This window comes from Thamnophis elegans, chromosome 1, assembly GCF_009769535.1.
Source record: "Thamnophis elegans isolate rThaEle1 chromosome 1, rThaEle1.pri, whole genome shotgun sequence".
In the NCBI taxonomy this organism is placed as follows: Eukaryota; Metazoa; Chordata; class Lepidosauria; order Squamata; family Colubridae; genus Thamnophis; species Thamnophis elegans.
The window spans coordinates 91,339,459-91,366,314 of record NC_045541.1 but is presented as its reverse complement, the minus strand read 5'-3'; the positions used below and the strand labels follow the sequence as shown (position 1 = coordinate 91,366,314).

General features: G+C 37.0%; 1 protein-coding gene across 1 annotated transcript in view; it reads right to left on the bottom strand.

The window, feature by feature from the left end:
• The window catches only part of CSTF3 (cleavage stimulation factor subunit 3), a 66,674-nt gene extending 47,399 nt beyond the window's left edge, over window positions 1-19,275 (bottom strand). Inside the window, exons 1-3 of the mRNA XM_032224080.1 lie at window positions 18,858-19,275; window positions 6,027-6,128; window positions 5,808-5,903 (exon numbers count right to left, since the gene is read on the bottom strand). Coding sequence (XP_032079971.1) covers window positions 5,808-5,903; window positions 6,027-6,128; window positions 18,858-18,887 — 228 coding nt within the window. The 5' untranslated portion in view covers window positions 18,888-19,275. The remainder of the gene's footprint in view (window positions 1-5,807; window positions 5,904-6,026; window positions 6,129-18,857) is intronic.
• Window positions 19,276-26,856: the final 7,581 nt, after the last annotated feature.

Genomic DNA, 26,856 nt, shown 5'->3' with positions numbered 1-26,856 from the left:
TTAATAAAGTAGCTGAAACATTTAACTAAGCCTCACAACAACCCTGTGAGGTAGGTAAGAAATCTTCCAGAACAAATCTTCTGGTTGAGTAATTTCAATTAAACTTACCACAAGTGAAACAATATGACAAGAGAAAGTAAAAGAAAGTCCATCCATCCATGTGTCCCAAGGAGATACACGAAATGCTCAGTATATTCCTTTAAGCTGAAAGTATTGTGATTTGTGTATAATGTGTAAGCAGCACTTTTTAAGAGTTCATTTTTAGTTATTACACTTAAATAAAATTATGTTACTATTTGTTAATAGGTCTGTTCAATTTATCAAAAATTCTCATTTTCAGATATAAAAATAGTGCAACTAAAATTAATCTGAAACTGAAAATTATTTGCACATTCTTATAATTTAGTTAGATTTCCCTATTGCTGCTCTAATAATTACTAAGTACAACCCCCCCTACATTTTCTTAGTTTAAAGCTTAAGTTTTAGATCAGAATATATATAAATGCTTGTTGGTCTCTAAAAATAGGTTTATATAATTAGATCCTTTCTCATGTTCTGCAAAAATTATAAAAATGAACAGAATTTACCATTTAAAACCCTTTATAGGTGGGATAAATTCTTCAATCTATTCCAAATGCCAATCACATGGGCAACAGCCGAGTGTATGCAGTTTGCATAAAAAAATAAACCAATGCAAAAAAAATGGAGCAAAGAATGTTGAAGATTTTGAAATTTATCGAAGAATATTTGATTGCTTTATGAAGTTGTGTTCACAGATGTTAAAGAAAAAAGAAAATACCAGTTTCTTTAATTTCCCTAAGCCAAGTAAGAGCCTGATTCAACAAAGCTTTATTCAGGAACTCCAAATGTAATCTGTCACTTCTAATATAGTCAGCATCTCCAAAACAAAAGGCACACTTATTTTAGACAACATATGGATTACCAACCCAAAAACGCAAAATAGCAAGCGGTCTTCCCACACCTGACCCCCCCCCATTTATTCCTTTCTTCAGAGCAGGCAATAAAATGATTTAGCCTAGTTCACAAAAACGTGTTGATAATGTGTGTGTTTATTCCCATTATAATCTGTATTGCTTTATTCATTTCTACAAACAAATAAAAATATATCAGTAAGTGATTCTCCCCCTTGTGCTGGAAAGAGTCTACTGCTTTTGGGTCTACTGCTTTTCCGTAATATGAATGAGAATTAGCTCACCATGCAGTCTTCCTAGCCAGCATAGATGATTAAGAAGATGAAAAAGAGAGGAAGATAGACTGATTTTGCAATGATATTAATTTGTTCCTTGAACAACTATAATTTAAAACGAGTCAAGATAGTATTTTTGGACAGACAAATATAAGAAACTTAAAAATATCAATCTCTATGGATACAATGCAAAATATTTTTGAAGACAGCATAAACTAAAACCGAAGAAGTGATATTCTGAAAGACAAGATATTTTAATCCCTATTCTTTTTATGATTAACATTGTTTAGCAAGAGCTAAAATAATCTCTCTTATTATATCACCTATCTATCACCTATTTTATTACCACATGCTATCATATAGGCAAGAATCTCCTTCATATGCAAAACATGTATGATTCAATTTTTGGTATCTCCAAGTAAGGGTAGAAAAGCCTCTGTCTTAAACCCAAGGCTTACTACCAGAGAGTATTTAAAGTACTGGACTGTGTGATTTGGTACAAACAGTTGCTTGTACAGTGCAGATTATTTTAGACATGCTCAGAAATTTCTTATTTATAATGGGTGTATATTGGCATGGAGGGCTCATGGTGTTCATGATATATCCTAATCAAAATGCAATTTTATATAATATAGAGAAAAAAGGGGTTTTCCATTTTCTATTAGAAATACTTAATACAGTCATACCTCTACTTTTGACTGCTTCAAAACTCATCGATTTCGGTATTCAACGTATTTTGAAGCAGAAATCGTGTCCTGGCACTTGTCTGTTTCCCAATAGTCAACGTGCAAGGAAGAACTTGCTGATGTCAGCTGCCTCATGATTTGCTATTTCTTCTGGCGAAAATAGCGAGCCACACAGTTTTCTCAGTACCCATCAGTTTTAGTATTCTTCCAGATCAAATTACCAACAAGTACCAAGGTAACACTGTATAATAAACTTCCCCATTGGCTGTAATTATGACCTCTGTCATTATTACTTCAATTATTGTTGCTTCTATTTGGATTGTATTCACTTGGGCAAAAAGATATTCAAGCAAAATATAACACTGTTGTTTCTTATTCACATAAATAACCTTTACCAATATTAGTAACTTACACATGCATTTCTCTTACTGACATTCCCAACAAGGTTTAGTCTCTTAATACAAAACTTTATCCAAAGTACTCACAAGCTATTCTTGTTCATGTCCTCAAATCTCACCAAGTAATAACTTTGTTTAAAGCTAGGGATAGAATTAAGCTGTTAGGGATGGAGTTAAATGATACAGCTTATAAATGTAAGAGTTATCTCTTCAAAACTTAATGTCTAGAATATTTTAAGATTATATACAAGTAAGAAACTCCTGGAAATGAGTTGTACAGAACAGAAGAGAATTCCAAGAACATTATTTCATTCATTTTCTTTCAGTGAAGCAAGTCTTTCTCTTTCAACATATCCACACACATTTGGTATTATAGGTATGGGTGGAAAAGAAGAAACAAACAAAAATGTCATAATTCCATTCCTTCCTTGACAAGATGCCAATGAACATTAGGGAACTTATAACACATAATCTAGTTTTTTTAATTGCACAAATAAAGGAAAAATTACTAAGAATATGGTATTCAGCATGAAGGAAATGAACTTTTCAAGTACAGCATCTGATCACTGAATGCAATATTGCAATAAAGGTATAATAGCTGTTAAGGAAGAATTGATGTTCTGCCCAGTGTAACAAAAATAGTGACGGCATCACTTTTTCTATCATTTACAGAAGTTTTGTTCCAACTGACATCATCTGTCTTTTTATAAGTGGAAAGGTATAGTAATTATTAAGGATTGGTGTGCAAAAATATTTCACACGTATCATGGAAGCAGTTTAAAACTAGAACCAATCTCATTGTACATATGTTGTGCACTGACAATAAAGAATTATTATTATTATTATTATTATTATTATTGTTATTGTTATTATTATCATTATGTTACAAGAACTGGTCTACAATTGGAATTCAGGTCTTATTTGCAAAATTATTCTTCCTTAAATATCACTTTGAAATATTATTTCTTGCAATCTGCTGCATTGGTCCCCCTCCCCCATTTTTAAGAGTCCTGATAACTCAAAACCGTTTCCAAATAATAATTGTTTAAAGCATTTATTAAAAGCAACAAAGATTTCAATGTGTCAAATGAGGTTTTTAAGTTACTATGTGTAAAATTCAAGAAATCTGCAGCAAAGGAAAAAAATGTTTCTGCTATGCTTAAGAGTTCAGCAAACTCAATAAACTACTTGGTGACATATAATAATTATAAAGACAAAAATCTAGATTATACATAAAGACTTTACAGTTTGTATTAATTCTATTTCCAATTGTAGAAAGAAATACATATCCTCTCATTCAAAATGTGCAGGACTATAGCTCAAAAAATTTCTAGCCAGCATAGACAACTTTTAGTTGGTCAATAATTTTTAGTTTCAGTTCCACAAATCTGGCAAGCCTTAAATTAGGCAAGGAAGATATAAAATATAAACTCAATTATGGATTGGTAATTTGCCCTATATGTATCCTAACTGGCTGAGAACCTGAGATGTACAGACATGTTTGTGTACAAAGAATTTGCTTATAAGCATGGAAATAGGAGGGAGAAAACCCAACTTCCCCTTCATATGTTGTAAGTGCTGCTTTGTAATGAGTTGGGATATATTTTTTGCATCACAGAATACGATCAGGAGAGCTGGCAGTATGATGACCATGATAGACAGTATTTGGATTCTGGACTTTGCTCAAATGCTGTATTAGGATGAAGATAAACTACTAAAAGGTTCTATTTTTATTACAACCTATTCATCATTTACTCATAACTTTAATTAAAGTTATCAATATCTGATTCTTTTTTAAAAAAATCTAATTTACATTAAAAGCAAATCAACTTTTTCTTAGCATAGAGGAAAAATGCTCAGGCAAAAATCTTTATCTTAATTTCTAATACCAAATTAATTTCAAGGCACTGGAGTAGGCTATCATAATAAGCCTGCTTATTATATAAAATTCCCAAGAATGTATTAATGTTATTAATGGGAAAAAGAAAGGCATATAATGTTGATTTAGTTTAGCTGCTTACTTGTACAGATGTCCCAATATTTCCACTAAGGAAAAAAAACAATATTAAGAAGACAAATGTACTATTGTAATCAAGATTTAAATCTACTACATCAGGGCTGTCAAACTCATGTCCGCCAGGCCAGATGCATCACACACTAGCCATCCCCATGCCCGGTTTAGCAAAGGGGAAAAGTCACGATATGTCACATGACGACGTGAGTTTGACACCCCTGTACTACATCATGCTCCATTGAGACCTCCACCAAAAAGTAAGCAGCTCTTCAGGTCTCCTAAAAACAAACAGAAGAACTAGCGTGTGTCAGTCTGACAGCATGTTTTTTTATCTAAACTTGTGATAAACATACATATGTATATGCACAAATGAAAAAAAATATAGGATAGTATCCAACAAAAATGAACAAAAATGCTGGATACCACAATTATATGCATTTAGGTTAAATATTCCTGGATGGACAGCTTATCATAAATATAAAACTGTCCTAAAAAGACATTTTAACATCAGTGCATGTTAATCACAAAGTATTGCCTTAATTGGAATGACATATATGTTGCTGAGTGGGTGGGGGTATGTATCCCTTCAAAGCATAACATGTAAGAGAGTATTTCTATATTTGAATGTAAGTTATATACTTATTCCAACAATGTCAACCATAGTTTTTTATGTAATCTCTGAAAGGCATTTAACATAAATGTATATCCTGTACTCTATATTCTGCTCATTTTTTTAAAAAAATCTTATAGTAACCTATTCATTTTATGCCATATATGACATAATGCAGAAGATCTTCAATCCTGACTACATAAAGTTATGTAATGTTATTCTACAGAAAAGCTATTATCTACAATTTTTAGAAACCTGTTTTATAAATGTAATCTTTGCACACGAGTGAAAGGCCTAAAAATCCAAAGAAAGAATTAAAAAAAAATTTTTTTTCCCAGAAAACTTAAGTCTTTCTAGGCTTTTAACAAAACAGGATAAAATGCTTGCCTGCTCTGATTATGGAATTTCTTGATGTATGTACACTTGGTTCTGGATAAATCTGCACATATGTCATTGTTTGTCAAATAAAAATTGCCTGCATATCCATCCCCCCACCCCAGAAAAAATATTTTCAGCTATTAAAATCAGGTTCGGAAATACTATTAGAGCCCAAAAGGTCATAAAACCATTTGTTAACTTACATGCACAAAAAGGAGCTCTAAATAAATGACACAGGAGGCAATAAATTGACACGACAAGTAAATAAAAGGCTAAAGCACTCCAATACCATTGAAACTGTTTTAATGTTGTTGCAAGTCCACAATGCAACAATCACCAGATCATATAGACCCAAATATTTGGATTCACTTTAATTACCCTTTTCTCCTATTTTACATAAATTATGAAATGTTCAGCTCCTCTTTTACCTGAATTTGTGTATGCACCTAAGAAATCATTTTTCAACCCTACTTAAATTCTTATATGATTAAGAAAAAAATATGAAAATATTAACCTCAGCTTCAATGTACAGTTTCCAGAATCTGCCAGAACTGGGGAACTGGGCAACAAGGCGTTCATAGGTCTTCCGTGCTTTGTCTATAGGTTGATTCTAAAAATTAAAAACCAATAATATTTACAATATTTATGATGTAAAATGTATTCACATTTACTTGAGAACCAAGCATTGTGAGTGGACCCACTGATAAGGAAATGTAATCCTATTTCACTAAACCTGTGCCTCTCGAATGAGAATGCTCCAAGCGTCAAGGTCATATGGATTCTCTTCTAGTTTCTTTTCAGCTTTCTTTACTTTTTCTGGGACATATTCAGCAGCCTAGAAAACATAGAGCAGAAAGTTAAGAGCCAACAAATAACATGATAAATCCAATGCTACCCACAATCTGTAACTTTCATATTTATATAATCCTAGTTATAATTAACTAGTGGTATATTAACTAGTGGTATAAACGCACCTGACTATAAGACACACCTAAATTTAGAAGAGTAAAAAAAAAAGGGTTTTGGCCTCTGCGCGCTGCATTTTCCGCCCTTTTTTCTACCCATTATAGAGGCTTTTTCAGCCCATTTTCAAGGCTTTTTTCAGCCCATTTTCAAGACTTTTTTGGCCTTTCCTAGGCATTTTTCAGGCCGTTTTAGAGGCTGTTTTTGGACCATTTAAAAAAAGGTCAAAAAAGATTTAAAAACAGGCCAAAAAAGGCCTCAAAAACGGGGCAAAAAAGCCCCGAAAACAAGCCGAAAAAAGGCCTGAAAATGGGGTGTGCAGAGGCAAAAAATGGCTAGCAGGTGGGCAGGCCTTTGGCAATATTTGGTCTATAAGATGCATAGACATTTTTACCCACGTTTGAGAGACAAAAAGGTGTGTCTTATAGTCTGAAAAATACTGTATTTCAGAAATTGAAAAAAACCCTGAAAAATGCAATACTTCAGATAATATACCCAAGCATAATTTTATAGGCCTAACAACTATGTTTTTCATCATATTTGCTGAATCTAGAAGAAAATAGTTGAATACCAATTTTCTACTATACCACAGTATAGTTCACACTTAGCTGAAGTTTCTTTGCACATGAAATATAAAAGGCCACAGAACAGAAATGTTATCATGTTCTACATAAATCATTATAACTATTCTAACCAACATAACCATAATCCAAGGTGATTCAATGTTAAGTAACAACAAGAAGCCAGTTTTAGCTGTTAAGCGCAGGACTTAAAGCTAATGTGAATGCAAGTGGATGTTGTTCTGTTTGGGATGGATCTCCTCAATACTTTACAGAATTTACCATCAGTTTCCTTTATAAAAGTGTTATTTTCTCTGCCCTGTTCTTCTACTGAAAAGGATACTGTCTCTGCCTCTCCCTTTCCCCAACCTTCCATCCAATGGAATCAGTGGTGGTATTCAGCTAGTTCGGGTGAACCAGTAATGGCAACCTGGCGCTACGCCATCCTATTTAGCAATGTTTTCTAAGCTGCACGCATGTGGGCAAGTTGCGCACGCAAGCAAAGCATTTTCAGTGTGTGGTGAACCAGTGGTAAAATTATGTGAAGCCCACTTCTTAATAGAATGAGTAAGTATGTTAGGGTGAGCTTCAAATTAAAGGCAAAACAAAGAAGGAAGGAAGGGTGCAATTCCATTTCAAGGAATTTTAAGTAGCCTGCTCTTCATGCTGATACAAACATTTCATTCAATTATGTATAGGTCTTCTCCATTTCTTGAAACAGCAGAAAGAAATTTAAAATTCCTATAAACTTAGAATTTGCTATATCAAATATGGTAGAATATGTAATTTGTATCATACTGATTATCTTATCTAGTTACTTAAAAAGCAAGAAAACGTAGAGGTATTCTTCAATTTACGATAATGAAGTTTTCCCATTACCATCTTAAGTCATGACTATCATAAATAGGTTGGTCATATGTCCGACCCAATTTTAATATTTTTTATCCAGTCATTAAGCAAACCAGGTAGTAATAAATGTTTTGCTACAGGTGCAGTTTTATTGAAAACCATTGTAAAACTGTAAAACCATTGTAAAGCATGGTCACTTGACCACGAAACACTGCAAACATTAGTAAATGCAGACTGGTTCCAAACACCTGAGGTTTGGTCACATGATCAGAGCCCCCTCAACAGTTGTGACTTTGAAACCAGATGACAAGTAGTCCCCGGGTAGGTCCATCATAACTTTCACTGGTTGCTAAGCAAACCAGTCATAAGTTGAGGACTACCTATACAGCTATTAAGATGTCAAATTAAAATAGGTCTCTTGCCTTTTGGCCATTAATGAAGAGCAGAAAGAAAATGCAATTTTGAGAAAAGAAAGACTTGAAAATGTAAGATAGCTTAAGGATCAGGCAGAGTATAGATTCACCTGAGGAAAACTTATCTGTGTAGTCTCTAACAGTTGAACCAACTTAAGATAAATGCAATTAATTTTATTTAAGTACATTAAACTTCTCAAAAGTCATGGGGACCTAAAAGTTACCTAGCATAAAAGAAAAAATAGGAGTTAGGAGTCAGAATGATCGAGAATGAAAAAAGAAACTACAGGGAAACTAACTTGATAAGAAATACAGGAACCAAGGAGAAAGAATTAGAAAATCTGTAGGTCCACACAATAATAAAGTGTGTATACATGAATTTGTATACATGTGAGCAATTAGGAGATGATCTTTAAGGAACTAATGAACTGTGAATATGCAATAATGGGCTGTCTGTAAACTCTGCAAGCTAATGCTAGATAGGAAAGGTTAACTGGGTTTTTAATTTGGAAAATGTTCATTATGAAAAACAAAAGAAAACAATGGAGAGCTATCAATTTAGAATATTCATTCTAGTTTGGCAAAGTTGAGGGAATGTATCTAAATGCTTCTCACAGGCACAAAGGAATCTGAATACAAAGCATATGTGGAATGCCTGGTTTGAGACCTCCTGCTAAAGACCCATTCATATCAAGTATAAATATAAAACATGGTACATAAGGGCAAATAGTGTGCCAAACGGGGAAAAAGTATGTGGCAAAGCAAAGGGGAGACTTCTATCAAAATCTTCATCTAGAACCATGATGGCAAATATATGGCACGGGCATTGGCCAGCTGATTTGAGGCCGTTTTTCACTATCCGGAAGCCTTTTTTCTCATGAAAAACCATCCAACACGCAAACCAGAAGTTTGGGAATGGACTTCTGGTTTGCGCTTTGGGCTGTTTTTCGTCCTTCGGAGGCTTTAGGGAAGCTTCCTGAAGCCTCCGGAGGGAGAAAATGGCCTAATGGCCAACCCAGAAGTCTGTTCCCGAACTTCCGGTTTGTGTGTTGGGCAGTTTTTTGCCTTCCCCAGGCTCCTAGAAAGGCTCTGGAACCTGGGGAGGGCCAGAAAACGGACCTACTGGGCCCACCAAAAGTCAGAAAACAAGCCATTTCCAGCCTCGGGGGGTGGGGGAAGCTGTTTCGCCCTCCCCAGGCTCCAAGAAAGCCATGTGTGCATGCACGGGGCAGCAAGGGTGTGTGTCACATGTGCATGTGCATGTAGGTGCGCGGGGGATTAAATTATCAGGTGGACACGCATACACGCGTGTGCCTTTGGCACCCAAGGAGAAAAAGGTTCACCATCATTGATCTAGAAGAATGTCTCTTATTCATAGGCTAATTCTTCACGCCAAGCCTGCTGCTAATAACCACATATAGCCTACAAAAAATGTAACCAAGATGGTAGAGATTATTTTGCACTTGAAATGGTAACTGGAAGTACATGAACCAATTATGAAATTGACGATACTGGTAGTCCTCCACTTATAGCCATTTAATCAGTAACAGTTTGAAATTACAACAGTGCTGAATTAAATAACTTATGACTTGTGTCCAAAATTCCAGCCCCAGTTACATGAACAAAATTCCAGTCCTTGCCTGGGATGGAAAGGAGAGAAAGAGGAGGAGAGAGATAGCAGTTAAAACAAAGTTAGTTGCTTTGTTTTGCACTAATTGAAAATACCAAACATTTCTAAAGGTTAGCCACAATCATAGAAATGTGTTTTATAAAATTAGTGACAACTGAAGACCAAGGAATATATTAGGCTGCAAAACTGTTTCAGGGGTTTAAATCAATTAATATAGAATATCCATCACTAAATCTAATTTTCTATTTTGTTTTGATTTAACTTTTAACTTCTCTTTCCCATTTAACCCAAATTAAGAAGTTTCAATATCAATTGCTTCCTGAGTATCATTAGCATATCTTCCCTAAAAAGTTTTATGCCAATGTTCAATGGAATAAAGAATGGAATTCTGTGGGAATCCTTTTGTCAATGGTCTCGACCAGGGGTAGTCAACCTTTTTATACCTACCGCCCACCTTTGTATCTCTGTTAGTAGTACAAATTTTCCAACCGCCCACCGGTTCCACAGTAATGGTGATTTATAAAGTAGGGAAGTAACTTTATTTTATAAAATTTATAAAGCAGAGTTACAGCAAACCCCTACCCCTCACCATGAAAGTTAGAACGCCCACTAGTGGGCGGTAGGGACTAGGTTGACTACCACTGGTCTAGACTCCAGAAACTGTAAGTACAATACTACCACTCTTTGGAGGATGGACAACAGGATGCACTGAAACTATTAGAGTCTAGAAGGTTACCATGGTTGATAGAATCAAAAAGCTGCTGACAGACCTGAAAGAACACCACTCTACCAATTTTTTTTAGAGTACAGTCTATCATCCACCGTGTACCATATTATTAATCCATGTGCATAGATTTTCCTCTCTTGTTATACAGCATTTCCATCTTCCTCCCCTTTCAGAAAGCTAGAAGTGCTGATAGGCAATTATAGACATTGACTATTTTTTCCAGCAATGATAACTACTAAAATCTAATCTACCAAGTAACTCACTTGATATGAGCTAACAAAGTATAATCATGTTATTATTTAAAAAAATTCTGCATTTGAAAATCAAAACAATATCCTGAACTAAAATAACTATTCTGACAAAGTTATATATTAAATTTTATAGTAATATTTTATATTTCATTTGAATATTAAAGTAATTTTCACGTTAGTCTATTTTAGCTATTAAGCATAGTATTTGATTTCAGTAAATCAATCATCTTTTAAAGATATCTCCTAAAAAGCATCATAAAACAGATTCTGATTATAGTCAAGCTTGATTTATTTCAACATTACAGTCTAAGAATAGCACTGATTACAAGGTTTGTGATATAGCAAAGCCTAATCCTAGTAAAACTCAGGAATAGCTAGGCTTTTGAACATTTCTTCTAGACAAACTACAGTTCTAAAACTCTTGTAGATTAGAATTCCAGCTTTGATTGCTATAACAGGATGCAATAATTTCATACAAATTTACTCAGAATTATAATTTCAACATGATTTATTTCAAGTCAAGCATAAATTGAAGCTTTAGATTAATTATATTGTGTCTATCAAATTATGGAACAATATTGGTTGGTGAATGATGTGCTTCTCCTCCAACAGTATATTACCTGAAAAATTGGAGAAATCATATTCTGTAGGTCAACAAAACAGAATTAGGACAACAAAAACTGCAAGATGGCTGAAAGAACATACAGTCAAGAAGACTTCAGTTCCTCTTTAATATGCTTCAAGTCAATCCTCCAATGCGCATTTGGAGGAACAATGTGAGGAGGGAGCTTTGGCGACACAGAACATTATTTTGAGAGGTCCAGATTAAGAGACGGTGTAGTCCAAAGTGGATGGGGAAGGGGCAAACAGAATCTTTCAGATTACATCTAGCTTGAACTTGGCTAGATTCTATTAGTTCTAAGCAAATAAAGGATTGGACTCAAATGGATTTCACGGTCTTATTTGGGCTTGGGACTGACAAGATTTATGAGCATATATAATTAAAACTGTAAAAGCATCTAATTCTCAAATAACATGTTACTGTACTGTATGCAAATAGATATTTTAATTGGTACAGAACTGAAACATATATGTCCATGAAAAAATATGGGCAATACAAGAAAGGTCACTGAACAGTTTGGATGCCTATATAAACTGTCTTTTGGAATGTGTATTTTCAATTCAGTATCAACTAGGTTACAATATGTAATATTTGTTTACATATTAAGCCCCATATTTTAATAAAAACTACAAAAGGAGTCAAAAAATAAACAATTCTTTTGATATATTATTAGAAACCTTAATGAAATGTACAAAACTTATAAATGATAATTTCATCCTTTTTCTGGTCTGGAGTCCCTGAAAATCTTAGTCAGTGTTTGATCTAATTTAATATATGGTCTTATTATACTGAATTACATTTTCACAAAAATATGTTAAAAATCTTACATTTTCTATGAATTTCATCTAAAATTATTTCCCTAGTTGTTTCAATTTGATACCTGAGGACAAATCTGCCATTCCTTTTCATTCATGAAAGAAAGGTTTCTTGAGGGGTCCTTGGTGCTCTGGGCTTGTTTGTTTGCAAGGATTCATTACTCAAACTAGGTAACAGATCAGTGCTAGTAAGGAGTGGGGTTTGCTCTCAGTTTATATTCTAATGGATTGCCCTATCAGTGTTGGTGGAAGTGGTCTTGGAGAGTCTTTGGTTGGCTGTTAGCTTGTTTGGCAGTTCCTGCCATGCCAAAAGCGGTTCCACCACAAAACTGCAGAGGACAAAATCGCGCTCGACGAAAGCGCGCATTTGACGTCATCGCAGCGCGATGAAAATATCGCGCTGTGATCGAAAAATGTAAAAATAAAGCGAAAACCTTACCCTAACCCCCCCAAACCTAACCCTTAACCTAACCCTAAATCTAACCCTAAACGTAACCCTTAACCTAACGCTAACCCTAACGCTAAACGTAACCCTAACGCTAAACGTAACCCTAACGCTCTAAACCTAACCCCAACCCTTAACCTAACCCTTAACTTTATGTGAATCGGCTTGCTTTAATTTTAATTTTATTTCAATTTTTAATTTTTTTCGTCGTGCTCTGATGACGTCAAATGTGCGCTTTAGTCGAGCGCGATTTTGTCCTCCGCGGTTTTGACGGGTCACGGCCAAAAGCGGGGGGGGAGCACAGGTGTGCCACACCCATGATATGCGCTGCCCCCCCCAGTGTGAGTGCATGCGCGGGATCACTGACCCCTCCCTTTTGCCACGTTTTTTTCGCCTTCCCCAGGCTCGAGGGGCTTTCTAGGAGCCTGGGGAGGGCAAAAACAGCCTCCCAGTCCCGCACGCCCTCCAGAGGCCTCAGGTGCTTCCCTGAAGCTTCAGGAGGGCACAAAACGGACCTACAGGGAACCTGGAAATTCAGGAATGATGAGTTCTGGTTTGTCTGTAGGACCAATTTTCAACCTCCCAAGCCTTCAGGAGGCTTTTCTGAAGTCTCTGGAGGGGGAAAAACAGACCTATGCACAAACCGGAACTCACCATTCCCAAACTGGGTTCCCCATAGGGCCAATTTTTGAGCTCCGGAGCCTTCAGGAGGCTTCCCTGAAGGCTCTGGAGGGCAAAAACCGACCCTAGAAGCAAACCGGAAGTCCATTCACCTCCGGAGGTGAAAAACGGCCTCAAAAGAAGGTCGAAGTGAGCTGGCCAGCTGACAAGGAATCAAGTCACATGCCCTGACAAATGGTTCTGCGTGCCACCTGTGGCACGCGTGCCATAGATTCACAATCACGGTTTTAGGTACTGTTTGAAGTTACAGCAACACTGAAAAAAGTGAGTTATGACAATTTTCACACTTATGATTGTTGCCACTATCATGAAATCATAATTCAGACACTTGGAAACTGACTCATATTTATGATGGTTAGGTCATGTGATCGCCTTTTGCGACCTTCTGACAAGCAAAGTGAATGGGAAAGCCAGATTCATTTAACAAGTGTGTTAACAACTGCAGTGATTCACTTAACAAATGTGACAAGAAAAGTCATAAAATGGGGCAAATCTCACTTAGTAACATTAATTCTGGGCTCAATTGTGGTTGCAAGTCAAGGACTACTTTTATGTAGTTTGTGTGTGTGTGTCATTGATGGCTAATTTGTCAGAGTGCCAGTCTTCTAGAAATACCTTTTTGGACTTGCATTTTGAAATGCATTTTTGGACTTGGCTTGGTCTAGCATGGTCAGAGTTTCCAATTGAAATTGTGGTTAAATCTATCTATATTCTGTGAAAGTAAAGAGCTTTCATCATGTCTTCTGATGGCTAGTTGGTGCTCATGGATGCATTTGGCCGGTCTTCTGTTTGTCCTACATCGTGACTATTGCAGTCATTACATTGTGTGTTGTAGAAGACTTGTTTTTTTTCTTCTGGAGTTGCTGGATTTTTTAGTTTACTTAGGGTGTTAAGTTGACTTGTGTTTTATGCTGATTCTGTGTAGTTGTAATATTCAGTGGTTTCTGAGATATTTTTGATGGATGGCAGTGTTATTCTTTTTATAGCTTGTGCTGGCTGTAGTATATTGGGTCAGAAACTTTTTGATGAAGTGTGGGTATCCATTTTGTTGAAAGATATTGTATAGATGCTGTTTCCTTTTTCTGCTTTTCAGGGTTACTGCAGTGTGTTCGTACTCTTCTAAATAATATTCTTGCACAGCTTCTCTTGTAGGAGATTGGGTTGTTTTGGTTGTGGAGCACTTGATTGGTATGGGTGGTTTTTCGGTACACATGTGTTTCTAGTTTGCCATCACTGCTAATCCCCAATCAAGGAATGCCAAACAACTAACAGGAAACAGGCCAACAAAAGAACCTTCAAGACCACTCCCATCAATTTTGACAGGCAAGCCACTAGAATATAAATTGAGAGTAGTATTTCTTACTAGCACTGATGATGTTACCTAGTTTGGGTAATGGAATGTTTACAAGAAGACAACTAAACACAGAAAACCCCAAGGACTCCTCATTTCAACCCAGAGCTACAAAAATTCCCATTTCTTTTGCAATAGAATAGAACCAAAAAAATATTTAAAATTTTCTCTTGGATCTTTGAACCAATTCCAATATTTTCTATACTATTCTTAAGAGTAAGAATAGTTTAAGAAACTGTGCACTAAACCTGTGATAGCGAACCTATGGCACACACACAAGTGGCATACGTAGCCCTCTCTGCAGGCATGCAAGCTGTTGCCAAACTCAGCTCCACTGCGCATGAGCCTCCCGCCAGCCAGCTGATTTTTGGGTCTCTGCCGTGCATACGCAGAGCACATACGAAAAATGTGTGCACATGTATGGGATTTGTTGCACGTCTGCAGGGTTGCACATGGGGCACGCCTCACACACCTCCACAGCCCGTTTTTGCTCCCAGGAGGCTGCAGGTCTACTAGGCCCAAAATGGCCACTGCGGGGGGTCGCATACACATGCTCAGGGAGGGGGCACACGTGTGTGTGTGTGTTATGGGTGCAGGTGCACATGTGCACTGTCACGCACACACTTTTGGCACATGACGACAAAAAGGTTAGCCATCATTGTACTAAACCATTCTGACTAGTTTAAAGAACTGTATCATGGAGCAATGTATCTCTTAAAAATCTGAAGCAACAATAATTTCTGCTTGATTTTAAGTGTTTTGGTTTATACTAACCAGAAATTGTGACTATTTCAATGACACATTTAACTTTTTATAAATACTATGTAAAAAATTAGCCATTATTAAACTTACCATGGTAAGTGATAAACAAATACATATTAAGAAAGTTTAGTCATTAAACAATTAAGCTAATTAAGTAGATATATAATTTCCACGTTTCTCAGTTGTTCATTCAATCACATATTATGTGAAGCCAGGAATACAATACTAATACTTCTCCAGCAGTAGATAGATGTAGTTAATAAATTGCTGTTTTGTTCAAAATACATTTAAATACATTAAATGACTTTCTTTAAAAAATGACTGGACTACAGAATTAAATATGAAGATGATGTCTGTAATGTTGTTTCCATATTCATGGATACAAAAGAAATTCCTATTAAAACTCCCTTTTTATCCATTATAATTTACTCTAAAATAGCTCAATCATAGCAGAAGCATGGACAATTCACAGAATTCCCCAGCTAGCATCTTAAAGTGGCCAACATTGAGAAACACTACTTTAGCTTTTTACCTTTCACTATGTTTTCTGCCCATCCTACAAATGGATGCACACACATATGTATAATGGAGAGAAGCTAAGAACCTCTCTCAGGAGAAAAGAACTCGAATGGATTATAAAATGGATTATTTTCACAATATTTTAAAAAATCTCCTGGTTTTGGTAATATCATCTCTAAACTGAAATAAGCATAAGGCTAAGTAATCTGTTTCTGTATATCCAACTGTATGTACTTCTGTTAGGAAAATATTCAAAGCATTATTTGACCCAATTGTTGAGTCCTTTGTTCCTTAGATGCCTAGATCTTCTTCAATATGCAATGAATGAAGCAACTGCAGCTTAAAACTGTCTGCATAACATGACATCTCAAATTATTGTGTTGCTGGAAGAATCAGGCCAAACTTACACATAATATTCCGCAGCAAGAAGGGCAGCAGATATTGGCTTTAATAGTTTCAAACTAGATGCAAAAATAGTACCCTAAAAATAATTTCCTAAATTATTCTGAATGCTGATGTTTTAGTAACTAGTAAAAGTGAGGGAAGAATATCAGTAAATATCAGTTGCTAGAACATTAGGCTCTGCTGTGAACTTCTGAAGACATCTAACTGGCTCCAGTGGAAAACAAGAAGTTGGACTAGAACAACATGACCATTCCTTTTAGAATACAGTGCAAGTCTGCCACCCAGAGGATCTACCCCTAAAACTGAAATAAAACATGCTATATCTATCTAGTACTCTGGGTTTTTTTTTTGCATATAGATCAAAGAATCTAACTTCAAACAGAAAAAAAATCAGAAATCAGGTTGTATATTGTTTGCTATGTATGGTAGAGTATGCCCTCCCCCACTCTATATCTTTTTCCTAAAACAAACAAAACAAAAAGCTATCTATCTATCCATCCATCTCCCAGAAATCTGAGAAAGCAAATATGCTTTTACAATGTCTTTTTAAATATGTAAGTCTTTCAAAACTAATTATACAAAGCATCCGGATAGAGGTGGCCATCCCTAACATTGTTTCCACAGAAACTGTAAAATGTTTGAATAAAGGAAAATATCTGTAGGTCAGGATTGAAATGAGAAGCACCTGGTCCTCTGAGCTTGCTTGTTTTCTTGCAGACTTTTCATTACCCTAACTAGATAACATCATCAGTGCTAGTAAAGGAGTGCTGTTTGCTGTCAGTTTATATTCTGGTGACTTGCCTATCTGTAGGGATGGTCTTAAGAGATTCTTTGATTTGGCTGTGTACTGATGGCTCTTTGGCTATTTCTTGACTGGGGTCTGATTTACTTATTGTTGGGCTGAAGTTAACCTAGAAGTTAACCTATGCTGATCTGGATGCTGACTACTGATGGAGAGGTGCTGGAGGTTTTTTGTTCTCTTGGGCTGATTGATTGTGTCTTTTGCATAGCCTATAGATGTTGTTAATGTCTATGTCTATTTGATGGCTGATTTGTCAAGAGTGCCAGGCTTCTAGAAATTACCTGGCATTTTTGGACTTGGTCTGGTCTATGTTTGTCACATTTTCCCAACTGAAACTATGGTTAAATCTGCCTATATGTTGCAAAATTATAAAATGTTCATCATCTGACAGCCAGTTGGTTGGTATTCATGGATGTGTTCTGCCAGTCTTCTCCCCATTTGTCCTACATAGTGGTTGTTGCAGTTCTTACAATCTATATTGTAGATGACTCGTTTTTCTTCTGGGGTTGCTGGATCTTTTGGTTTGCGTAGGATGTTTTGTACGACTTTAGTTGGCTTGTGTGATACCCTGATTCCATATGGTTGTAGTAGTCTGTTAATTTCTGAGATATTCTTGATATATGGCAGTTTAATTCTTTTTAGAGTTTATGTATTGGATTGGCGGTCAGACTTTTTGATAAAGTTTTGTGTGTATCTATTTTGTTGGAATGTGTTGTATAAGTGCTCCATTTTCTTTTCTGGTTTGCTGTGGTATGTTTAAATAAAGTCCTTACACAGCTTCTCTTGTGGGAAATTGGGTTGTTGCTTTGGTAGTGGTAACATAAAATGTTGATTTTAAAAGAGTGATATTTAAATTTGCACATCTAATCTGCCTACAATTAAGTAAAAAATATTTCAAAAACAGAAGCTACATTTTTAATAGGTAGCTTTGAAAGCAACTGAGGGATGTATATAAAAACTAATTGTCATCAGGAGTCCAATGAGTTTGAACCCTAATAGCTTTTACGTATAATTTCCTTATATGTACATCCCTATACAGAACATACTTTAAAAAAGGACACATTTATGTAACATTAATGCATTTATTAGCAACGCTGTAACATCAATTTCTAAAAATATCCACCTCAATTTTATTAAACAAAACTTAGTACACAAGGCTCAGAATTTACATTTTGAAACATTTTTCAAATCTCTTACTATATTTTTACGAAAACATAATGTATAACCTCTAGGTTGCTTTATTTTTTGAGTTTAGCACACATCTGTTTCCCTAATTTCTTATAATATTTAAAAAGAGACATTTTACTTCAGCCTCTGATTAAACCAAGTCACTAAGCGTGCATGTTCTATAGGTATTTATGGTAAACTTCCTTGAATTAAATCGAAGTGACCATCGAGTTACTCAAGAACAACTTGCAGGAGAGAAAAAGTCAGCGGGGTGGTGTCTATGTAATTCATTGGAGAATATGCCGACTGGAAATACTTAAAGCAACTAGGATCGTGGAACAGAAAGTAAAGCGCATATAGCAGATCCACACACCATTTATAAACTGAGATGAGCGGGGGCGAAAACGGAAGAAAGAGGTACAGACTCCCCCAACACAAAGACGCGCACGTTAATAAGGCCTATTCCTCATTATTCTAGAAACCGCCATTTTCACTTCCCAAAGCCTCAGACGCCTGTCAGCCGAGCCCAGTCACACCCCTTCTCGAGAAGGCATTCCCCGCCAATTGCTTCATGGAACTCGGAAGGCCCTGTGGTCGCTCACCTGGTCGCCGGCGGGAGCTTCTCCAGACATGGCGTGTTAAAACGGTCCCCGGAAGTAGCGGGGGGAGCAAAGAAGCAGGGTCCGATATGTAGATATGCCTATTTCTTAACCCTCCTACCCACCCGCTTACCTCCCCCGTTCTCTTCCCTCGCAAAATCCCCCGGGCAGCTCCTAAGTGAACTAATGGACGCTGCGTGCGGCTTCCACTCGCCCGAGGAACAAAATGGCGGTCCAACCGCCCCCCAACTCTCGCCTTCCTCAGTAAAGGAAGGGGGCGGGGCGGAACGGAGAAAGTACGAGCGCGCAAGGAATAGTGGGGGAAAATAAAAATGGAAGGTCGAAGCAGGGAGCGGCGCGCGAGGGGTTAAGGAAACAGAACGCGAGCTACGAACGGAGAATGTAGCAGCGCGAAAAGAATGCCGGGAACGAAGGAGACTAAGCAAAGCTGTATACACACACACGCGCGCGCGCGCATGCGTGGAAAGAAAAGCAAACGGCGCGTTTTGATTTGGCGGGTAAATGCTCTGTCGGAAAGGTTTTAACGCAGAGGCTGTTTGCTGTGGCACGTGGATAAGTCACGTGCCCATGAGACAACAGAGGCTTCTGTATAATGGGATTATTAATTGATCTCTGCTCTCTTTTTTCTCCCCTCTCTGCTCCAGAATTTCTTACTCGTTGTGTGCTCTGGGCTCGTAGCCAATGTAACGTAAGGCGATCTCGACAATCACCACCATAGTAACAGCCTCTTGTCTATTATTCATATGCAACCGTGGGGCGACATCGCCCAGAATGAGATGCTCTATTATGCATGCCTGGGGGGTAATCAGCTGTAATGTGGTTTGCTCCCCGACGTCTAAAGAAGCTTCTGATTTTCTTGCTTATTGTGTAAATCGGATTAGGGTCCTGCTGCCCCAGTTATGGCTTAGGCACCCCCTGCAGCTGTCCTGGGAAGGTGGGGCTTGGTTAGCAGCGTTTGTTTGTTCATTACCACATATACCATCAAATCGTTTTCGACTTCTAGCGACCACACATAGATTTGTTTTTTCAGGATGATCTACCCTGACCTCTTCTTTCAAGTCTCTCAATGGTGCACCTATCCTCACCATAACCCACCTTTCCCAGCAGTACAGCATTTTCTGGAAAGCTGGATCTTCACTTTTAAAAATGTCCGAAGTAGGATAATATGAGTGTACATCAGAGGTGGTATTTAGCAGAGTCTGACCAGTTCTGGATAACCGGTAGCGGAAATTTTGAGTAGTTTGGAGAACTGACAAATACCACCTCTCACTGGCCCCACCCCCATCTATTCTCTGCCTCCTGAGTTCCAGCTGATCAGGAGGAAATGGGGATTTTGCAGTAACCTTCCCCTGCCATGCCCACCAAGCCACGCCCACAGAACAGATAGTAAAAAAAAAATTGAATCCCACTACTGAGGTACATTTCTGACGAGTGAAAACACTGGTGGTACTTCAGTCTATGGAATTGTTCTTGGTATAGTTACCTGTTGTGGCTCAGCAGGAGCCTTTGGAGCTTCTATCAGACTCTGACAGTGAGGGGCCCTATGAGTCAGGCCTGGATGAGGCAGAGGGCCCTGGACAGGGTTCTGACTCCGAGCAGGGCTCAGAGAGACTAGTTGGTCCCTAGGTAATGACTGAGCCTTGGATTAGTGAGAGAGGCTGACACAGAAACCTCCTGTGAGTTGTTTCGGGATGCACACAGAAGAAGGGCTGACCAACGTAAGGAACAATTGAGGACTCACAGGAGATGATAACGAGCAGCTGTGGTTCGTTAGGATCTCCTGCGGATAAAAGACTGATGGTGCCACACCCTGGTTGCAGAAGTCAATGTTCCGTTTCTGGTCTAGTCAACATTCTCCATTCGTGTGCAACCATCAAGAAAAGCACTTAGATAAGTGACTTGATTTATATAATCCTGTTTTCCATCGAGAAAAGCACTTGGATAAGTGACTTGATTTATATAATCCTGTTTTGTAACAGTTTATGAGTTAGGACTTTTGCCAGAGCATTCATTTCTGCTTATTTTGGGCAAGAGCCGGGACTGATAAAAACATTCCTTTGAACGTTCTGTTTGGCTTTCGTTTTTGAACGGACAAGGTGGGGGTCAGAACAGTTACCCATGAATAATAATAATAATTTATGAAATATAAACACAACACAACCCCCAGCAATTCTGGGTGATTTACAGTTGTTGAAATGTTTCAAAATAAACAACAATACAAAAACACAAAAATAGTACAAAACAAAAGATCAATAATGACAAAGAATAAAAAATAAACCCAGAGGGGAATAGAAAGGAAGAAAGGAGAGTCGGTGATCCTTTCTAAAGGCCTGGGTGAACTCCGTTATCTAATGAAATAGATAAAGTGGTATATTTTGGATATATAGATAGTCCTTGACTTATGATCACAATTGAGCCCAAAATTTCCATGGCTAAGCAAGAAAATTGTTAAGTGAGTTTTGCCCCATTTTACCACCTTTCTTGCCACAGTTGCTAAGTAAATCACTGCACTTGTTAAATTAGTGGCATGGTTATTAAGAGAGGCTTCCTGTTGACTTTGTTTGTCAGAAGATCACAAAAGGTGATCACATGACCCTGGGACATTGAAACCATCATGCAAGTCAGTTGCTAAGGCTCCCATCCTTATCCCAGTTGCTGCCAACCTAGCGGTTCAAAAGCATGCAAATGCAAGTAGATAAAACTTCAGTGGGAAGGTAACAGCCTTCCATGATGTCATGCTGGCCACATGACTGCGAAAATGCTTTCGGACAGTGCTGATTCAATGGCCTTGAAATGGAGATGAACAGCATCTCCTATGTCGGAAACTTTTAGGGAGTTAAAATCCTCAGGGATTTCTTGTCCTTAGCCCATGACTGAGTCAGCCTTAAGTCATCGTTATCTGTATCTGTTAAAATAGTATTTTCCCCTTTTTCTTACACCATCCAAGGCAGCCTCAAAGTGTATAAAATCTGTTGGGCTTTGTCACCTGTTACCTTGGAGAGTAGTTAGATAACTTCAATGACTCCAAACAGAGATGGTAGAGATAAGAATCAGTGGGGGAAGCAAGAAATGTCATGCTTGTGTAGTTTTCTGTTGACTTAAGATAGGAGATAGCATTCCAGCTGAGCTGAGTGAAGCAGAGACTCAGATAAATTTTGCTTCATAACTGAAGGCATATACAGGCTTCTGGGGCAATCGGAAGAGGAACAGAAATTGTAGAGCCTTGTATCTTTCATGGAAATTTGAACCTTGTGCAAACCGTTCTTATGCAAGTTTGCTAAAAGATTATTTCACTGCTGTGGTTTCTTAGGCATATTTGGGAAAAGCAAAAATGGGGGGGGCGGGGCTGAACTTCCGAGGTTAGCTTTGTTATATTGGGAGGTATTCTCAAATGCACAGCAGTATCCAAACCTATTTTTTTCTATCTGAGTGTTCCCTGCAGTTCATAATTTCCTTTATTTTTATGAATTTGTTGTATCCTATATATTGTATGTATTATTCCTTCCTATCCACCTAACCTGTGCTAGTAAGATAGACACACAAATACACAGAATATACATGAAATACAGATTTTAAAGTTCTGAATTTAATTCCTACTTAATCCGGAGAAAACATTAGGAAGATCTTTCAATATAAGCAGTCAACGGGTTCTTTCTACCTTTCAAACAGGCAATACATACATACAGTATTTATAGTAGGCGTCACCTGGCCTTTTCACTCTTTATTCTGTTATGTGAAAAACAATGTTATCTAATTTAGTTCTAGAAGGAATTTTGGTTCATAGCAAAGTCATAGCAGTTGTAAGTTGAGTCTCCATGTGACTGGATTCAATTTTACAGTAATTTTTATGATGGTCATTAAGTGAGATATCATGGTCTTAAACCAAGGCCATGTTAAGAGATTCATGCAGTCATAAATCTGAATCCAGCTTATCGAATGGGTGTTTTTTGGCCAGAAAGTGGTAAAAAAGAAAAAATGTTCATATGACTGCAGGATTCTGCATCTGGTTGAAAATGAGTGCCAGTTGACAAGCACCTAAAATGCAACCATGTGATCAAAGGGTGATACAGCAATCTTAACGTCTAGGATTTGGGTTGAAAGTAACTTTATTTTCATTGTGTCCTAACTTCAAATGATTGTTAAGTTATTGGTTGTAAGTTAAAACTAGCTAGTACCGCATTTCCTCTTGCTTTTTTTTCTACATTATACAGTTGGTCCTTGGCTTATGACCATCATGGTTGTAAGTCAGGTAAGTCACGTGATCAACTCATTTTTATGACCTTTTTGAAATAGTCATTAAGTGAACACTGCAGTCATTGAGCAAACCATGGGCATGGTTTTGCTGAAAACTGGAAGTAAACTAGCCCCAATTGTATTTCTTTGATCATGTAACCATAGGAACCAATCATTGAAACTCCGAATCTGTGTCATAGGTAGCCCGCACATAGGCATATCCTAACTTCAAATGGTCTCTAAGTGACCAGTCCTAAATTGAGGTTTATCCTATTCTTAGAGGTAAGGAAACTAAAGATTCTGATAGATTTCATCCTTAATTGTGCCACAATAAGGGTTGTTTCATGTTGCTTTTAAAAATCTGTCTTCCAAAAAGTCTTTTGGTGGCAGTCTGTGTGGTTATAGGTGACTAGCAATGGAGTAATTTACGCTGAGCCATCCACATAGTTAACATTGGAACATGGTTGTTTTCCTTCATCATATTAAGAAATCCTAAATCATGTAAAGATATTAGTAATCAAGGCTACCAAAGTCATGCTGGGGTCTGCGCAAGAAATGATTTCCTTACACAAAAACAGAAGGTTAACTGATATATCAAAGTCAGTTAAAACAAATGCTATAGAAACTGATAAGAATTTGGGGATTGTCAAAACATAAAACAAAAATTCTTACTGACTTTGGGCGCATTGTGTAACTTTTTTAGTTAAGACTTTGTATAGTGGCTGTACCACTAGATGGCAGATTGACCCAAATTCAGGATAGTTCTCTCTTCTATAGAGGAGCATAAGGTTCTTTTATCTATCAATTCTTAGTTTTCTAATAATTCAATCTGCATTTTTATTTAAATCAACTAGAATCCTTAGGGACTTTTCCCCTCTCCCTATGTATACCACTCCTAAACACAAGGATTTGCTCCATACCTGTCAGTATTAGTTTGAGACAGAGACATTATTAGGCAATTAAAAGATTCCAAGCAGAAACTCCCATATTAGTGTGTGGTTATATAATGTGCAAAAACTGTTAGAGGTCTCCTGGGAATATGTAATTTGAGTTCTTGTCACCATTGAAAAATATGTAGTTTTTATCTTTTATGAAGCCATAGGGTAACAACTCTACCTGTGTACTCAAAATTTAATTAGTTTAGGTAGCTTAATTTTTAGATGTCAGTAATCAAATTCTTCACTTATCTTGTACAACAAATAATAATCTCCACTTTCACAGATAATGCTATGCAAGTTTGGTCAACAGCAATTTCTGCTTTTTCTCAAGAGTTTTTTTCAAGGTAAAGACACACATAACAATTGCAGACAAGAACCCCTCATTTCAAAATGAAAAGATATGGGAGATGAGGGGCAAAACAGAAACAACAGAATAGATATGTGTACTTTGTAATTTAGCATACTTGGGGATAATTATTTGTGGCTTCAGAGTCACATTTATTGGGCTGAAAAGGTTGCTTCAGAGACAATCTTAATATGGTCAGAGACTTCTTGCTGTCTGTACTGCTGCTTCTGGCACAGCTGATGTAGTTTTCAAATCCGGTATTGATAGTCATTTACTATATTTCAGTCATATATCCTCCATGAATCTGTTGCTATCCAATTGTTCTGGCTTCAGGTCCCATCAACCCAGACGTCATAATCAGTGGAAAGGAATTATAGGAGTTGCAATTTAAAACATCTAAATGATACCAATTGCTAATCCTTGGTCCAAGTCAAATGATTCAACCATTGGATGTAAAAATATTTTGAGCTATTGAAACTTGTACTGTAAGTGCCTTGAGCTGATTCTTAAAGATGTCCACTTACATTTGTACAAAAAACAGCTGCTATTTAAACCTTAGCAGCTAATTTTCTTTCATCCGGCTTTATATTTAGGCACTTTTCAGAAATGCTATATATTGTGGTGTGAGCCATGAAATATAGAAGGGTGTGTCTTGTTATTTTCAGAAGGCTTGTATGGTATGTTTGTGAAAATATAAAACTCTGGCTCTGAATCTGAGCTTTACTTATCAAAAACTAGTCTGTATTTAAAATGTCTTATTTTTATTAACAGAGTGTGATTATCTAAAATATCTAATCACATAAGCCTGGCCCTTTAAGTGCTTTGAGTAATTCCAGAAGTTTCTTTTCATTCTTGCAAAGAATTTTAAGTCTGCATGTGTTCAGTAAAGTACTCTAAATTTGTAGTCTAAAAGGAGCCAATGTTTGTATGGAAAGATGACTCATTGATGTAACCCAAGCTGCCACAAAATGCTCCTCCAACTTCTGACCACTCCAAATTATCCATGGCTAGAAATATAACTGAAAACAGTTCAAAAAAGTCATTTTGATTTCTGACTATTCCAGAAGTATTTCGAATTCAAAGCAATCTATTCTGAACTTGTAATGTTTTGCACAACTTTAATGTCTAGTCTCCTGAAGACTGCACATTTTACAGTATAACATTTGTGTGTATTTTCTGCATTTTGAGTTGGCCTTAATTGGGACAATCTTTCTGTTAAAAACCTATATAATTGTCAGAGCAGTAAAGGAGTAGTATTGTTACCCAAGGAACAGAGTTTTCTCTTCCTTTCTGTCAGCTTTTTTTTTTCCTCTTGACCCTATAGATATCAAGGGAAAAATAGATTGTAGCTCAGCCAATGTGTCTTCCAGAAGGCTTTTGAAGTCAGGGGAAACAAAGCATGCCTGCTGTGGGCCAGCAAGTTTGCCTGCTCTTATTTTACATTCAAAGATATAGTGTTCCTTTGTCATGGCATGTTTCCTCAATTAAGTGGCTTTGGCTGATTTGAAGAAGCCAAGAAATATAGATCCTGATTAAGATGTAGAGGAAAGACGGGGACATCAATTAAACTATCTGATTGAGAAATTGAAAAAATATCCTGGAACAAAGCAGTGGCAAACCCCTTCCATATAGTTGCCAAGAAAATAACAAGAATTGATCTTGACTCATAAGATGCTTTATCTTGAAAGGTATGAGCAAACCGATTCATTTCAACATCTAAAGGGGAGTCAGAATGTTAGTTTTCCAGACAAGGATTTAAAGGAACTTTAAGCTTCCCAGAAACTGAGTGGATGTCTTGGATGGATATATACCATATATATTCCCCACAAGCTTGGTTAGAGAGTAGAAATATAATCAGCTGTCTGTCAGTCCTGATTGCTGAGATACACTATTAAACATAACTGGCTTCCTTGAATGATGAAAAGACATCCCAGTCACTCTGGCTGGAGTCTTGTGTCTTTTTATTTTTAAATCTGAACATGTACACAGAGGTGTCTTTCTTTGCTGCTGAAAAGAGACAGGCTATTCTTTGTAACCCCCTCTAAAATTACTATTTACGGTGAAGTGCCTAAGATTCCTTTTGTCCTACTTATAGTATTTTCAAATGAGTCATTGGAGCTAACACTCAAGTTAGAAGACTAATTCAAAAATATGTCTTTGCTAATTTTATAATGAGCCTGGAAAAAGATTAATAAGGTGCTGAATTGAGAAGCTACCAGTTTAGTGAGTAGCTTAATAGGCAACTACGGTAATACGAGGCATTCAGTGTGCTGTACATGGAAGATTTGTCTAAGTAACAACTTTGGAAGCAACTGCAAACTCTGGAAGCCTTATTTGTTTGCATCTTCAAAGACAAAAATAATGACTATGGGAAATACCATAGTGTAATACCTGTTTTCTTGGTAAGTATGAAAACGTTTCTTTGAGCTGTGTGCCCATTACATGCAATTTTGAATTTTTTCTT